General features: G+C 47.1%; 1 protein-coding gene across 7 annotated transcripts in view; it reads right to left on the bottom strand.

The window, feature by feature from the left end:
* The window catches only part of LOC122220530 (palmitoyltransferase ZDHHC14), a 533,561-nt gene that overhangs the window by 179,381 nt on the left and 336,203 nt on the right, over positions 1–17,977 (bottom strand). For all 7 annotated transcript variants that reach the window (XM_042940151.1, XM_042940152.1, XM_042940155.1 and 4 more), the window contains one exon: positions 10,371–10,501. In XM_042940151.1, coding sequence (XP_042796085.1) covers positions 10,371–10,501 — 131 coding nt within the window. The remainder of the gene's footprint in view (positions 1–10,370; positions 10,502–17,977) is intronic.

Raw genomic sequence — 17,977 nt, 5'->3', positions numbered from 1 at the left:
GCCTTGCCTGACTCAAGTGCGTGTACCATTTGCTGCATAAATTCTTCCACCCACACACAGAAAAAATCCAGCACACCCAAAGCCAAGTAAATGGTCTTTGCAAATACCATTTAAATTAGCTTTTTTGTCTGTTGTGTCTCTTTCATGAATTCTAACACAATCTCAGGGCCAGGGCCATGCATACCCACAAAAGGGTCTTGCCAAGGCTCCTAGCTCTGTAATAATACTTCCATCCCAGCACATAACCCAGCAGATGTGCCAATAACACTGAGGATTGAGCAGGTATCATGATCTTTCTTTCAGTGATAGGAAACTGATTTGCAGGGGCATCTGGGGGGGCCCAGTCGGTTAAGCGTCTGACTCTTGATTTCAGCTCACGTCATGATCTCACAGTTGGTTGTGAGATTGGGCCCCGAGTCAGACTCTACGCTGAGCGTGGAGTCTGCTTTAGATTTTTTTTTTCTTTCTTTCTCTCTCCCTCTGACCCTCTCCCCAAAAAAGAAATTAGGAAAAAAAGGAAACTGATTTGCAGAAAGCATAGGGATTTGTTTGGGGTCACACAGGGCTAGAGATGGGACCAGAGAGCATCTCTGGACTCCATCATCCTTGTTGAAAGTTGGAGGAACTTGTCCCCGTCGTCAAAAAATACCCTGCAATCTGCAACTTGAGTAATACAGGTTTCGTCTTCACAAATATTTTCCATCTGTGGTCCCATGACCACACTTGCAGGACTTCCTGCTAATCACCTTCAGGGGCTCCCTTGTTCTGGAAGCTCCTGGCATGAAGCCCTCAACCAGCTGGCTCTGCCCCACGTGTTCAGGCTCATCCCCTGCCCTCTGTGCAGGAAGCTCTCGTTCAGGCCAGGCAGGTGACGTTGTTCATCCACTGCGCACGGCCCCAGGACCCACCTCCACACCTCCATCTCCCTGGTTTCCTTATAGGAACCCCACAGTGCAGCTGACTGGGTTTGAAGCCCGATTGCTTTTGCACCCATTGGGCCTGTGTTCCAGTTCTCTCTTTACTACTGCCCAGCTGTGTGACTTTGGGAAAAACACCACCTCTGGAGAATCCATTTTCTAATCGATGATAGATAATGGGGGACTAGAGATCATGTACGTATGTATATATGTACATATTTTTTGTATTTTAGAGAGACAGCATGCATGACTAGGGGAAGGACTGGCGGGGGTGGAGAGAGAGAATGAGAGAGAGAGAGAGAGAGAGAGAGAGAGAGAGAGAGAACCCTAACCAGACTCCATGCTTAGTGTGGATCCCACACTTAGCTTGATCCCACGGCCCAGGAATCGTGACCTGAGCTGAAATCAAGAGTCAGATGCTCAACCAACTGAGCCCCCAGGAGCCGGAGACCATGTATGTAATTCATCCAGGACAGTCCCAGTGCAGAGCAGGTGACCTGTGGGTGGTTTTTGTTACTGTGACATATCCTTATCCTCCTCTGCATTTAATTCCTAGCCATTCTTCAAGATTCTCTATATCCTCCACCAGCTCAAGGCAATTTCTCCCTTCTCTGAATTTAGAACAAATTTCACTCCTATGGCACCCAGTTCTTATGCTCTCGTGTTCTTTTCTAAATACAAGAAATATTCACTCAGGAATGCTGTGAGTTGAATGGTGTTCCCCAAAAAGATATGTTCAAGTTTAACTCCTCATACCTGTAAATGTGAACTTATTTGGAGACAGGGTCTCTGTGCATATAATCAACTTAAGGTGAGGTCATACTGAGATGTTAGGATGGACCCTAATCCAATGACTGGTGTCCTTATAAGAAGAGAGAAGTTTGGGTGCAAACACACTGATACACGGAGAAGGAGGCTGTTGGTAACACCAGTGTTCTGGAGCTGCCATAGCAAAGTTGCACACACTGGGTGGCTTTCAAACAACAGAAATTTATTCTCACACATTTCCAGAGGTCAGAAGTCCAAAATCAAGGTGTCGTTAAGGCTGTGCTCTCTCAGAGGGCTCTAGGGAAGGATCCCTCTTCGCCTTATCCCAGCTTCTGGCTTCTGCTGGCAATCCTTGGTGTTCTTGGTCTGAAATTGCATCCCTCCCTTCTGCCTCTGCCTCCAGTGTCACATGACTTCTCCCTGTGTGTCTATATGTTTGTGTCTAAATTTCCCTCTTCATATAAGGACACCAGTCATTGGACCCACTTGGGACCTACTCAAGTAGGACCTCATCTTAACTTGATTATGTCTATAAGGACCCTATGTCCAAATAAGGTCATAGGCACTGGGGTTAAAATTTAAGTGTATCTTTTGGGGGGGACACAATTCTGCCCATTTTAGTCCTGCTATCTTCTCTGCACCAGGAATCCTTGTCTCTTCCCTCTCCTTTCCTTCACTTTCCACATCCTAGGCTGTTTACTGTATTTTTGAAAAGATTTTTTTTTTTTTTTTTAGTTTATTTTTCGAGAGAGAGGCAGAGAGAGGGAGAGAGGGAGAGGGAGAATCGTAAGCAGTCTTTGCACCATCAGTGCAGAGCCCGACGTGGGGTTCAAACCCATGAACTGTGAGATCATGACTTGAGCCGAAATCAAGAATTGGACGCGTAAACACGTAAATAGGTGGCCCTATTGTATTAAAAAAAAAATTTTTAAGTTTTATTTATTTATGTGTGTGTGTGTGTGTGTGAGAGAGAGAGGAGGGGGGAGAGAGAGAGGAGGGGGGAGAGAGAGAGGAGGTGGAGAGAGAGAGAAAGAGAGAGAGAGAGATTGACAGCATGAGCATGGGAGAGGCAGAGAGTGGGAGAGAGCATTCCAAGCAGGTTCCACACTGTCAGTGCAGAGCCCAATGCAAGGCTTGAACTCATGAGCCATGAGATCATGACCCGAGCAGAAATCAAGAGTCGAACACTTAACTGACTGAGCCACCCAGGTGCCCTCACTGCTGTATTTCTTGAACACCTCTCATTTTTTGCCTGTCCTCCATCCCGTCGTCTTGATTCTGGCCCTAACAGAGCTGGATGACCACAGTGACCTCCTCTCTCTTCCTCTCTGTCCTGTTGGTTTCTCTTTCTTCCAGCCAGCTGCCTCAGTGAGCCTGGTGAAATGTGAATTTAGTCATGGCATCTCTGCCTAGAATCCCAAATGGCTCCCAGTAGTCTTTGGGACTGAGACCCAGCTCCTTAGCAGAGCACCCAAGGAGCCTGATTTCTTATGTGGAGTAACCTCCAGGCCTGTCCTCATTTGCAGTAAACTGTGGCCTCAGAAGCACCAGAGCCCTCCCCTCCATGGCCCCCCACATCCTCAGGTTACTATGACTTCACAGGCATGGTTCCCTCTGCCGACAATCCTCCCGCCCTGCTCTGCTCGCTCCTTCCCCTCCTCTTGGACTCTTCTCCTACCCTTCCACCTCTGGGCTGAGTCAGTTGTCTTTCATTTGTGCCTCTAGAGACCACAATTGTAGTAGAAGAATATGCCAAAGGAAATGAGGCCCTAGCAATGAGGTCAGCAAGGTGGGCACTGGCCAGATACGGCTGGGGCTATCTCCCAAATGGCCTTGCGAGGTGGAGTTAACTCGGTGCAGAGAGAATGCACTCATCTTTCAGGGACAGACTTATTAACCAGGGTCATGCACTGACCATTTGCAGCCAGAAAGCTACTTTATTGATTTAAGTAGGAACTGTAGTGCTGGACACCGGGGTCCTCCAGCCAACCCACTCTCCCTGTCCTGCCACCCGAAAGGTAAGCTGTCAGAAGATCCCATGAGCCCAGAGTCAGACAAGAATTTGTTTCAAGAGTTCCACGTTGAATGGCACCAGGCTCAACAGCCCTGGATGTCCTGCATCATACAGATGCACCTGCTGCTTGGCCATGACAGGTGAGTTTCGGGCAGGATCGGTCCTTATGGAAGGTGCCTGATTGGGTACTGCACCTTTGATCAGATCACAGCCTGTGTGGATGTAGGAAGTGTGTGTCTAGTATAAACTTTATCAGAGATGGGGGGAAGGCGGGAGTGGAATGGAGGAGGGTTTATACCAGAGCTTTCCAAAGTGGCAGACTGAGAATAGGTTACAGATATGATGTCTCCTGGGGACAGAAGAGCCCCTGGCTGGTCACCTCTAGCTGCACCTTGTCTATGCCAGAGGTGGGATGAACTGTATCCCCTAAAAAGACAAGTTCAAGTCCTAACCTCCATACCTGTGACTGTAACCTTATTGGGAAATAACGGTCTTTGTGGAGTAGGATGGGCTGCTATCCTTGTAAGAGGGAAATCTGGGCACAGAGAGAGGAGTACATTGTGTGAAGACACACAGAAAGACCCGCACATACAGGGAGAAGGAGAGAAGGCCGTGTTGAGAAGGACAGCTGACAAAAGCAGATTAAAAAAACAAAACAAAACAAACAGGCAGATGTCCGAGGCCGGATACGCCCCTTGCATGCTTTTGGCTTCTATAATCTTGCTTACTTGCTTCTTGATCAGCCGACTGCCCATGTAGCACAATCGGTAAGTGCCCCTCTCCCCCATTTCTTCCCTTGAGCCCCTGCAATCCTGCCCACCCGTGCAGCCGATTGAAAGTTTCCAAGTACCCGGAAGCTGACCAGGCATAAAAGTAGGCCAGCGCCAGGGCTCGGGGCTCAGCTTTTGGAGATGACTCCGCTGGCCAGCGCTGGTGCAGAAGAAAATCTTTTCTGATTCTCTGAGTGCCTGTCACTTGTCTCTTCCTGTGTGCCGGGTATTTGCTGTAACGGTGTATCAGGAGAGGCAGAGACGGGAACGATGCATCCACAAGCTGAGGGACGCTAAGGACCGCCGGCAACACCTGAGACTAGGGGACAGGCCTGGAACAGAATCCCTCTAGGAGCCTCCAGAAGAAACCAATCCTGGGGCATGTTGATGGCAGACTTGCGGCCCCAAGGACTGTGAGAATTACATTCCTGTTGTTTGTGGGGCTTGATCGCTGCAGCTCTAGGACACTAGTACAGATGCCCTAGAGGTACTTTACCTGCGGAGACAGGGAAACTCCTTTCTTAACACCCCCCCACCCCCGACATTCTCCTCCTTTGAACCCTTCCGGTGACATCAACACACCAGCTCATGCTCCTCTCCCTCATCCTCCCCACCTCCGTTCCTTTCCTTCCTTCTTTTCTGAGGGGAAGACCCCAATCCCTTCACCTCTCTATCATCTGCAGGGCGCTTTGGTCCAGTAACACTGGCCCCAGCCCTTGGAGACACTTGAGTAACTTATCAAGGAAACTGATGAAGATTCACACAGGTAACTGTGCATTTAACTGTTTTTTAGCAGTCATTTAAAAAAATGCAGCTTTAAAAAATGCAAATTATCGACTAATTACAACATGCAAATTACAAACAGAAAGTAGGGATTACCTCCATTTGCATGTGGGGACACAGAAGTAATTTAAGTAACTTGTCCAAGCTGGATCCAGGCTTTGAAACTGAAACTTCCTGACTTCAAAGCCCTTCCTTTAGACTACATTACTAACTCGACTTTGAAAGACGTAGCCTTGTAAATATTTGGAAGGGCTTGCCAAATTCTCCCTATTCTTCCTATAATTTTAGTATTTTATAGAGATTTGCTGTTGTAAGTGGATATATGATACCTAAAGAAATTCAGGATGGTGATCTATATCTTAGTTATTCTTAATAGTTTATTTTCTCACTTAGTAGTAAAAGTAATAATTATTATTTGGTCTGGAGCCTACAAGCCTACATAAGGATTCTGGTAAATTTATAGAGTTCCTTGAATAATCAGTTTATTGTGTTATACCTTGAGCTTTGGTAAAGGACTATCTCTTTTTTCTTCCCTGAAGTTCAAGCATAGAAATATTCACATATTTTCTTTTAAACCCTTACGATAATAATTTTTTCAAATGCAAATTTCATGTTGCCTGAGAGTCAGGCATCTTATGACATTCTTAGCTTAAATAAAAGAATAAATCACTCATTTTTTCAAAGTCTTTTCTGCCAAACAGAATATCCATTTAGCTTCAGCTTGAACAAATGAAGTTTTTTAGCTTGAATTACTAAACTAAATGAACCTGGGGATGAGGAAAATCCCTCTTTTACTCAAGCAGCAAACTTGAGGCTGATGTTATTAAAATGCCCTCAGTTTCCTGTCCCAAAGCCAGTAAAAACAGTCTTCTGTCTTCTGCTCTCAGGCACTTTCATCACAGACCATCATTGATATGCTCACAGACACAAACTGCACTGAACTGGGTCCAGTGAGCCTTCTTTACACGCATGTCCCGCCTGACAGGATAAATCAACAATCTCAAGGCCTTGGATGGAGTCCAAGTGCCATTAGCCAAGCGGAACATGTAGAAGACAATTAGCCCTGGGCAAGACCAGCTATGTAATTTGCAGGCCTGGTGCAAAATGAAAATGCAGGGCTCCTTGTTGGAAAATGATCAGCGACAGCAAAGCAGTAAACCCAGTACTCGGCCCTTCTGAGGACGAGCTTGGGTGACTGTAGCAGCCACACACCCAGGGAGCGGGCCCTGCCCCTGGGGGCTGTCCTTGAAGCTTTCACACCTCTCCCTTTGCAACCTGCCATCTGGGCCCTGTCTCTCTCACTGCACTATTAAATCAGTCACCAAGGCTGATTCTGACTCCTGGAGCCCTTGCAAACACACCTGTTTTCCCCTCTCCTTCTGCAGATGCCTCTGACCCAGTCACTCTCTGCCACGCCCACGCTGCTCTCTGCAGCCAGGCTTGCTCACTGTAGAGGTCCTGTCGTGCCCCTGTGGATGAGCCTTGGGAGGCTTCCCATTGCTCTTGGTGGAAAGCCAAAATCAAGAACACAGACCTGCATACCTTACCCTTTCTGTCCTATTTCCTCTGGCATCTTTGGCTCATGCCTCACTCTCATTGGCCCTGGGTATTTCAGGCATCCTGGCCTTCACTATGACCTTGTCCCGTGTAGCCCCTCCGTCAGGATGCTCCAGCCCCCAGACCTTCTCACGGGCTGCCCCTCTGGCCTTCCTCTCTGTCTTCACCCAGCTCCTCCTAGTACGCTGGCTAGTCTTGGCTTGAGTATGATGCCCTCGGGAAGCTCCCTGCCTCCCAGTCCAGAACAGGTCCCCTGGCTACCCCTCCCAGGCATTCTCTTTGTTCACTGATACAACTCATTACACTTGCCCGGGACATTTCCTGTCGTGAAGTTGGGGTCCCAGGGAGCTGTTCCATCACATAAACGGCAGGGATTTGTTGATGGATGGGTTGATTGGTTCAAGGCTCTGACACAAATTCAGCATCCTAGAGAAAAAGAACTATTGTCACTTAGTAACAAGGGAGCTGTTTTTGCTGCTGCTGCTGCTGCTGTATAAAAGGCTGTAGAACACAGAATGTTCCGGGCAGCCAGCGGCTCTGGGGGATGACGGTGTAGCCCATCTGAACGGGTACTGCTCACTGAAGATGTCCACTGGGTGTGTTGCTGTTCAGCTTGCTTTAAAAGATACCATTCTGGGATTATGTGTGATTTTTAAAATTCCTTCTCTATTTTCCTAGTTTGTGACAATACGCATATATTGCTTTGATAACCGTGATGAACCACCCTCTCCGCAGCAAATTTACTTTAAAAAAAAAAAAAAAAAAAAAAGGACTAGGCAAGAGGAATTTCCTACAGGGGTTCATTTTCTTTGCAAATGTGTTTCCTCTGGCTGGAAAGAGGAAACATCTTCCCTCCTCTGCTCTCCACTGCAGAAGAAGGGGTATGAACAGGATGTTAAGTATAGTGTCAACGGTGACAATTAATAGTCTTATAAAAATTTATATAAAAGTAAGGGTACAAATGTAGCCTTAATGCCAAGCCATGAATGCTGCTGATCACCAGGGACAGTGTTTGCCTGCTCCTGTGGTCCTGAACTGTGGGAAAAGTGAGGGAAAGTGCCTTCTACTCCAAGAGCAGTGGTTTCTAGCCTCACTGGCTTATCTGTCCTAAAACGCTTTTCTCCTTCTGTTGTATTTGTCTTCTGCTATTTAGGCAAGAAAGCAAAAGAAATCAAATTGAAGAAAAGTCCACGGGATAGACTAGGCGGGGATCAGAATGTGTCATAAGGCTAAAAGGCTACGTGAACATGAAGCAGTTCATACCAGTGTGGGATGGGATGATCCACTGTCCCTGTTTGCCTGAGACTGAGGAGTCACCTGGGTCCCAGACTTAACACCGAGATGGTTCTGGACAAACCAGGGTGAGCGGATGCCTTGGGAGACAGCAGACATGGCTCCAAGCAGGGCCTCTCCTGGGCCTGTCCCCTGTGGGCCCCTGTGTGACGCCACACCCTTCGGCTTCTCACCCCCACAACTCCCCCTGAGGAGTTCACAGTATCACCATTTTCCAGGACGGTTTTGAGAATTGACTGTGGCCTGAAACTGGGAACCCAGACCATAATTTTATCTTTAGTTTGTCACTCAGCTTCTCATTTTCTAGAATGAAACCCCTTTGACTTTGGTTTAAAAATGAATTGTGATTAAAGCGAAAACAGGATCCTGGTATGAACTTTAGATTTTGATGCATTTGAGCGGTCAACATTGTCCTCTTTAAGTTGCGCCCAATGCAAATTTCAGTTCCTAAAAAACCCAAATAAGGTAATAAATGTTAAGGGAAGGAGGTCTGATTTGCCTCTTCCTAAACTGATGACCTGGTAGGAACATTGCTGATTGAGGAGAAACACGTCGGGGTTCCTGCTAACACGGAGACATGCTCACGGCTGTCGGAATGATTATTCTATTTCTGCCGCAGAGGGGGAAAGACAGGAGAGTTAGAAAGGCGGGTTCCAAGCGAGGGCTGTCATCAAGGCGTTTGGTGTGGAGCGCCTCTTCAGGCACGCTAGCCCCAGTGAGTCCAGTGTCCCTGGGAGTAGATGACATCAGCATCCCGGTTTACAGAGAGAATCTCAGAGTGGGTAAGTGGCCTGAGGACGGGCAGCCAGGTCTGGTGGTCTCCCTCTCCTACCTGGCTGCCTCTCCTTTTCTTCAAAGACGGGAGACGTCTATTTCCTACGTGTCTTACAGCCTTCATGTTGGATCAACAAGCAGAGCTGAGATGTCATTGACAGAGAGATGTCCCCCCGCCTCCAGCTGAGTGACAGAGATGAAGCAGAAGCTGCTTTTGATTTTTCAAATTTTTTTTATTTTTGTAAATTTATATCCAAAGAGTTAGCATCTGGTGCAAGGACGATTTCAGGAGTAGATGCCTTAGTGCCCCTTACGCATTTAGCCCATCCCCCCTCCCACAACCCCTCCAGGAACGCTCTGTTTGTTCTCCATATTTATGAGTCTCTTCTGTTTTGTCCCTCTCCCTGGTTTTATATCATTTTTGCTTCACTTTCCCCTTGTTCATCTGTTTTGTCTCTTAAAGTCCTCAAATGAGGGAAATCATCTGATTGTTGTCTTTCTCTGACTAATTTCACTTAGCATAATACCCTCCAGGTCCATCCACGTAGTTGCAAATGGCAAGATTTCATTCTTTTTGATTGCCGAGTAATACTCCATTGTATATATATCCCACATCTTTATCCATTCATCCTTCGATGGACATTTGGGCTCTTTCCATACTTTGGCTATTGTTGATCGTGCTGCTATAAACATGGGGTTGCCTGTGTCCCTTCAAAACAGTGCACTTGTATCCTTTGGATAAATGCCTAGTAGTGCAATTGCTGGGTCGTAGGGTAGTTCTATTTTTAGTTTTTTGAGGAAACTCCATCCTGTTTTCCAGAGTGGCTGCACCAGCTTGCATTCCCATGCTTTTGATTTTTAAAGAAAGAGTCTTGATACCCTTTATTTCGGGAATTGTTCTTAATCGATCACAAAGAATGTTCACATTCGCCGGGAAGAGAAGGAAGGGCAGTCGCGATAACAGCAACAGTAATAATAAGCGTGGCCGTTATGGGGTGCCCGGGTGTCTCAGTCGGTTGAACATCCGACTGTAGCTCAGGTCATGATCTGACAGTTCATGGGTTCCGCCCCGCATCAGGCTCTGTGCTGATAGCCTGGAACCTGGAGCCTGCTTTGGAGTCTGTGTCTCCCCCGGGCCCCCACTCTCTGCCCCTCCCCTTCTCGCACTCTGTCTCTCAAAAATGAATAAATGTTAAAAAATATATTTTAAAAAAAGGCACGCCTATTACGCAGGACTTGTCACTCACAGTGAGGACCCTCAGGCTCTGGGAGGTGACAGAACTGGGATTTTGTCCCTGGACTAACCCCAAGGGTCAAGCTTTTTGTGCTTTATCACGTGATCATTTTTTAGTTTGTTTATCTCATTTTACAGCTGAGGAAGCTGAGGAGCTTGCAGGCTAAAAGACTTGCTAAGTGTTCATGTTTCAAATGCACAGAGCCAGAACTCACACCCCACTGCCTGTAGCCTCTGCCCAAAGAACATAGAGCCAGTACCTGTGAGACGCGGCAAGGCGTTTCCTGTTACATCAGCCTGCAGCCCAAAGCGCCATGGAATGATGTGACTCAGACACAAGAATGTGTGCCAGTTAGAGATCTCTTGGTTGCGTGGGGCAGAAATTGCCAGGCTGAAACAAACAAGGGAAATAGAAGTTCTCAAAAAATAGGAATTTGAATAGAAATCTAGACAAGAGCCAAGGTACAGTTAAACCATGCTTGAATCAGTGAATGTGTATCTAACCAGCTATCTATTTCATTAAAATCTTCCAGAAAACATGTATGCACTATAAGCCTTGTCTTTGTTTCTGTGATCGGCTGGAATGAGCTTGCAGCTGGGCCTCGGGGAGGGACCAGACTTAAACGTGAGAAGAAATCTGGGCTTTCTCTCCGGTTTCTGCAAACCAGCTTCCCTGCTCCTCAGTGCACGGGGTAGAACGTGATCACTGGCCATAGTCACGGGTACACATTTTAAGTCCAGTTATTGGGAAAGCTTTCTTTGTTCCATTTCATTTTCCAGAAGAAGGGCCAGTGAGCGGCCAGATCTGGAGAGTGTGCGCCTCTGGTCCCCACTGCTGTGGACAGGAGGCAGGTGACATAGCACCAACAAGGCCAGCCCGGCCCCTGGGAACAAGGGGACGAGGGTCACCAGAGAACCAGGAATCACATAGTGAGTTGCACATATGACCCAGTGTATGTCCAGGTGTCAGAATTCTCCTGCAGGAGAATAACATCTAAACAAAAGCCCAGGTACAGTTAAACACTATTTGGATTAATGAATGTATATTTAATCAGCTATTTATTTCATTAAAATCTTCCTCGGGGCGCCTGGGTGGTTCAGTCGGTTAAGCGTCCGACTTCGGCTCGGGTCATGATCTTGTGGTCCGTGAGTTCGAGCCCCGCATCGGGCTCTGTGCTGACAGCTCAGAGCCTGGAGCCTGCTTTGGATTCTGTGTCTCCCTCTCTCTCTGACCCTCCCCCATTCATGCTCTGTCTCTCTCTGTCTCAAAAATAAATAAATGTTAAAAAAATTTTTTTAAAAATAAAATCTTTCAGAAAACATGTATGTACTATAAACATCGCCCCTGTTTTTGTGATCAACTATTTTTAAAGTTTAAAAAAAAGTTTTGTAATGATAAGTAGTGGGGGAAACGTGCTAATATAACTCCCAACCTACCATGCTGATGGGCCCAGGACTTTTTATAAGTTCTTTGGTACAAAGCAGTCTGCTGTGATAGGTTTTCCTGGCTAATATCCTACTTGTTCCTGAAGCTCCCTGGTGAATAAATATTAGTCTTTTTGCAAGAGAGTCAGGATGGAAAATTAGCAGGTGTGAAATTTTTGGCTCTTGGTGATGGATGCTGCTCAATCTACCCCGGGTCCTTTCTTTCCAGAAATTTACTGAACTGTATTCAAGTGATCAAACCAAACCAAACCAAACCAAACCAAAACCTCCAGGTCCCTGCTGTTGTAGCTGCGTGGCTTATTTTATTTCTGAAATGTGGTGTGACTGGGAATATCAACGCATACACATTGGCCCTTAAGGATTTCAGATCTAATTCTTCAAAGGGAAGAGTGGGGTTGGAGTGGAGGGATAGCTGTCTCTGAACGTGACAGTCATCGTTGAACCAAACGATCCCCTCCTGCTCCTAAAAGGCTTATTAATGTTTGGCCTTCCTCCTGGTGCCTTTTCAGAGAATCCATGCCACACGTTTGCACGCAGCCTTTGTTACTATTTTGAGTTGGTTTGGATCATTTCCGTGCAAACTCTCAAAGCACTGGAGATCTGTAATTATATTTTGCAAGATGTATCAGGCGCTGCCTACACATTTTACAGTTTAGTGTTGCAAAGCCAGAGTCGTAGCTTTTTGCCACATGGTTATCTAATTCCATACAGTACAGACAGGCCTGGTCATATCTGGCCTCCACAAGGAAGTGCCAGGGCCTTTCCACCCCCGCCACATTCCTGCTCGCTGTGGCTTTGCGCCACGAGGTGTGTTTCACATCTGCCATGTGACCGCCCCGCTGCTGTCAACAAGTGATTCATTGTCATCGCCAAGGGAAAAACAGACTGTGTAGGAAGGTGCCATATGGTGATACATGTGGGGTTTTTTCTGCCTTCTACTGGGTAACCCTGACCTTACTGTCATGCATTCGAGGTGGAAGTGTGACGCAATGAAACTGATTTACAAAAGCCACATACAGAAACCGGCGTCTTTTTTTTTAGCCTCGGTGTGGTTAAGGTTTACTTCCTCTACGTATTTATAGCGGAGGCTTTTGGACATGGCTGGGGGAGAGCCAGCTTCTGATACGACATCCATTTGCTGGTTACTGCATCTGCAATTTATACTTCGCCCTCCGTTTTGCCAAGGAAAGGGCCTTCGTGGCCTCAATTAAATGTGAAGGTTGGGTTTCTCTGCATCTGCTGGCCGTTCCAATGTGGAAGCCAATAAGCATGAGCAGGATAATGAGTTGGAAATAGATCCAGAGAGGGCCCAGCGATGAGAAGCACGGTGGCAGATTATTTTAGATCCAGAATATCAGAGTTAAAAGCCTCTTGATTCAGTACAGCAACTGGCTCAAAAATAGACCTAAAAATGCATATACAAAGCAAGCGTAATGATATATCATATGCATGTGGAGCTTTAAAAAGCAGCCTGGACATCTCAGTGAGTCAATTTTTAGAAAGGGACCAAGGTGAGGTTAATGAACCTTGACACCTGCTTTGCTTTCTTCCTCTGCTCTAAAAATCCCGCCTGGTGAGGTTCCGGTGTATTTCATAGATATTTTATTTAAAGAACAAAAAGCGGCTGGGCAGTTTGTGAAATGTGCTGGAAACATATAATGTGGCCGATTCTAGATTTGCCAGTAATTAATTGGGAGCACTTGGCCATGTGTCTTAACCCGCAACGTTTTCCAGGACAGAACTGACGGTACTTCCCCTCGATGTTTTGAGGAGTTGCCAATGGGGCAGATTGTCAGGGCTATGGGAAGTGTAAGCTGTTCATGGGCATAGAGGGTTGGGCTACTGGAATCGGACAGGTGCATAGGGTGTGGAAGTGACTCATGGAAAGGGCAGGGTTCCCCCTAGGAGGGAAGCTCACCTGCTGCGTCTCCAGGAAGGAAGAACACGACTCTAGATTCATGGCTCCCTGGCTGCCCTGCTCCTGGGTCAACCATCTGAACCCCAGGATCATCTATCTCAATGGCTTGTTTCTTCAAATCTGATGTGTCTTGTTCTTCTCAACCTTACACTGTATATTAAGCACTAGTTAGAAAAGGGAGCAGACACTTCTCTGCAGTGACCTGTCTCTGCCTTTAGTTACCTAAATTCCATGGAGAAGACCTGAAGATCTATGTGCAAAGGCTCCATTCATTCCAGGAGGGTCTGGCTGGAAGCAGAGGGCACTTCCCCAGCTCCCTTCCCTACCCTGCTATGGCAGAGGAGCCCCAGCATCAAAGAAGGCAGGTGGACCACCTGCCTGGGAGGGCTGACAGCCAGCCTATCACCCACCCATCATCATGATGCCAACATCAGCAACCTCTGGAAAAGACTTTCCATCCATTTCCAGGTAGTAGAGAAAAAAAGCTCATGTTTTACATCGCAATATGTGTTCTCTGTTGATTGAGTCAAAAAGAGGCCAGAGAGCATCTTCATTTGTTTTATTTTCCATTTGATTTGAGAGATTTGGAGGGATTCACAGGATTTCCACCACAGTCCTTTACAGAAGAAACACCCGCTCTTCAAAAATGCAGCAAAGCCAATGAAGAGAGAAGAGGCTTCTGGTTACAAATCGAATCTGCCAGTTGGCAAGTGATGTTGGAGACGCTCCTCCAAGATATTCTTCTAGACCTAACTTCCTTCCCAACCAGACACAGCAACTCTGAACTTGTGACACATGCAGGCTCAGCCATGTGACTGCTGTTCTCTGGAACCTTCTTTCTCACTTTGCTTCCTGGAGTGAGCCCCACTCCAGAAGAGCTCTGGCCTGGCTCCTTTTCCCACGGAGCTGTTTACCCCGTATCCAAGTTTCAAATTTTCACTTTGATGCCCTCAAACTTTGCTAAGCACACCGTATCTACAGTGGAAATTAAAGCTCCAGACCTAAAGCTACACGGAATCTGCTCAGATACGCCTGCTCTGGGCTCCACTTTCCCCTTCTTGAATCCTGGAAAGCACCATGCTTTATAATAAGCATCACCCCTTCCTATACCTGGTTTCACTGGACCTTTAACAATAACCTGGGTAGTAGCTGATCCGGTGTTATTAGTCCCATTTTACTAAATGGAGAAACTGAGGCTCAGAGCAGTTCAGTAGAGTGCTTCCAAGGTGATACAGCTGATATGCGCCAGAACTTGCTTTGAGGTCAGCCCTTCCACGTCTGCACGCTTATGTCTTTTTAAAGAGCCCTTTTCATGCTTCAAACCTCCCTCTGCTCCGCAGGTTCGATGCTAGAATAATAGGAGACTGGTGACTCAGAGCGGACTTCTGACTTCTTGTATTGCACGCACAAAATGAGGCTCTCTACCAATTTCGTTTCCAAAGCACACATTTCTCACAGCGTTCTTAGCTACCCCAAGCACAACTGATAGACCCTTGGCCCCTTGGTACACGTTGTCGTCCAAATGGAAAAACAAGACGTGGCTCCAACGCTCTAAAAATAAGGGATTCTATGAAGCTAACCCGCAAAGAGGAACTAAAGAGGAACGCGTCAGCTTTTCTAACAATCAAACGATTACATAGAACGCTGTCAAAAGTACACATCTGTGTGGAGGGTGGCGGTGGCAGCGGCCTGCCCCGAAGGAGTATCTTATCGCTACCACCGCTTAGAATTGCCACATGTGGAGATAATAAAAAGCAGGCCAATTAGTTGGTTTCCTTCTTATGTTTTAATTCTCTGTGGACAATGCGCCTCACTTCTTCCTCTCTCTTCAGTAAACACCAGGTATAACCAGTGATGCACATTAGCCATCAGGTCAGAGTTTTTCAAAATTATTTTAGTGGTTTAAAAAATTTTTTTAATGTTTATTTATTTATTTATTTATTTAAAATATATATTTTTTAACGTTTATTTATTTTTGAGACAGAGAGAGACAGAGCATGAACGGGGGAGGGTCAGGGAGAGAGGGAGACAGAGAATCTGAAACAGGCTCCAGGCTCTGAGCTGTCAGCACAGAGCCTGACGTGGGGCTCGAACTCACAGACCTCGAGATCATGACCTGAGCTGAAGTCGGACGCTTAACCGACTGAGCCGCCCAGGCGTCCCTAATGTTTATTTATTTTTGAGAGACAGAGAGAGAGCGACAGAGACAGAGACAGAGATAGAGACAGAGACAGAGTGTGAGAGAGAGGGAGACACAGAATAGAAAGCAGGCTCCAGGCTCTGGGCTGTCAGCACAGAGCCCGATGTAGGGCTTGAACCCACAAACTGTGAGAACATGACCTGAGCCAAAGTTGGACACTTTAACTGACCGAGTCGCCCAGGCGCCTCTGTTTTGTTTTGTTTTGTTTTTTAATAAATAAATTCACTTCCCACTGCTTGGTTGCCAGATCCTGCCTTCCCAGCCTGGTTCCCCTCCACCACCTGCAGGCTCCTGTCAGCCAGGCTTGAGGCAATGAGAACGAAAACCCCCTCCCTGTCCGCTGCTGCTCTGGCCCCACACAAGCACAGGACGGTTAACCAGTCTGTCAGGTTGGCCTCTGCCCCAATCCTGGTTTTTTCCTGGCCCTGAAATCCAGCAGTGAGTGTCTGACCAGGTGACTGGCACCCCCCTCCCCAACCCAATCCCTGCCACCTGCTTTCTCCTTGTCCCCAATCCTCTGGATCCTTGCCAGCTGACCCCTGCCTCAACCTGGATAGAACTCTCTAGAACAGTGCAGTAGCCAGTAGGCATTCCCTGCAGGTAAGAGTGGTCCTAGTCTAAGCCCTCTGCTGCCCACCCCTCTTCCTACACCAGCGTCACCAGACTGAGATCAATGCCGCCCCCTGACAGGGAGACATGGAGGGGGCGTCCTCTGGCAGGAGAGGACAGCTTTCAGTGGTGTGCTGGTAAATGCCAACACCCAGCTCTCTGGAAGAACCCTGAATTGCAGGGTCTGCTGCATGGTGTACACATCCCCACACTGGCCCATCTCCAGTGACCGCCCCCCCCGCCCCCGTGATGTCACTGAGCACGGAGCTGGGAAGAGAGGAGCAGGGACACACAGATATAAAGTATTTGTACCAAACAAGCACAGTCGATGTAAGTAACCTGGATGGCACAGAGAATAATAAAATGTCAATAATTAGGAAGTGAAGAGTTTTAGGTGTTTATTACTTCTGTTTTTAGCAAAATTTAGTCAGTTTGTAAGTTTATATAATTTAATTTTTAAAAAAATTTTTAAAAACGTTTATTTATTTTTGAGAGACAGAGACAGAGCACAAGTGGCGAAGGAGCAGAGAGAGAGGGAGACACAGAATCTGAAGCGGGCTCCCGCCTCTGAGCTGTCAGCACAGAGCCCAACACGGGGCTGGAACTCATGAACTGCGAGATCATGACCTGAGCCGAAGTCGGCGTTTAACCAACTGAGCCACCCAGGCACCCCTATAATTTAATTTTTTTAAGTTTATTTATTTATTTTGAGAGAGAGAGAAAACACAAGTGGGGGAGGGGCAGAGAGAGGGAGAGAGAGAGAGACTCCCAAGCAGGCTCTGCACGGTCAGTGCAGAGACCACTGTGGGGCCTGAACCCACAAACCGTGAGACCATGACCTGAGCTGAGGTTAGACGCTTAACAGACTGATCCTCCCAGGCACCCCTATAATTTAATTTTTAACAGCAGCTATGTTTAACACCAGCTTGCAAAATCCCTGAAAATTTAACACTTGGTTTCCGTGAGCTCGCCCAAGCCAGCTCCCACACACTCTGCCTGGGGTGACCCTCAGACGCAGTCCTGTGACTTCTGTTCTCCATACATTCCAGCTCTTGTTCTACTTGGCCTCCAGGGGCTGGGGACAGCCTCTCCTTCCTGGAACTCTACGCCATCACTCTTTCTTGTCTTCCTTCTACACCTCTTTCCCAGGGCCCTTGTTCTTCTGCTGGAACTGTCCATGTTTCCCAATGTCTGACCGTGACTTCTTTTGTCTGCCATTCTCCTTACTCTGAATGTGGATATGGATGCTTCCCCAGTCTAGACTTTTGGCCCAGATCTCTCTCTTGAATTCCAGTCTTATGTACGACAGCCTGCAGCCCATCTTCCTCTGACGATCTCATAAGCATCTCATACTCAACGTGCACCGTCAACCAAACCCCACTCTCCCATTGTTCTTTGTTAATATTCCTCACTCAGGCATTCATACTCTCATTCCATCCCATAAATATTTACTGAGTACCGACTATGTACTTGTCACCGTGCCTTGTGCCAAGTAATGCAGCCCTGCATAAGCCACAGTCCCAGAGCTCACCCAAAGGAAATGGTGTCACCATCCACTTGGTGACCTAAGCCGGAGCCCTGGAGTCATCCTCCCACATTCCATATTTACAATTATTTGGTTGGTAAGTCTGATCTCTTCTTCTACTTCCTTCCACTCCTGCCATGACCATCTTTTCTCAGGTCCTTGTACTTCC

Source organism: Panthera leo, chromosome B2, assembly GCF_018350215.1.
Source record: "Panthera leo isolate Ple1 chromosome B2, P.leo_Ple1_pat1.1, whole genome shotgun sequence".
NCBI classification, from domain to species: Eukaryota; Metazoa; Chordata; class Mammalia; order Carnivora; family Felidae; genus Panthera; species Panthera leo.
Note: the sequence above shows the minus strand (reverse complement) of the source record. Positions and strands in the feature narration are given on the sequence as shown.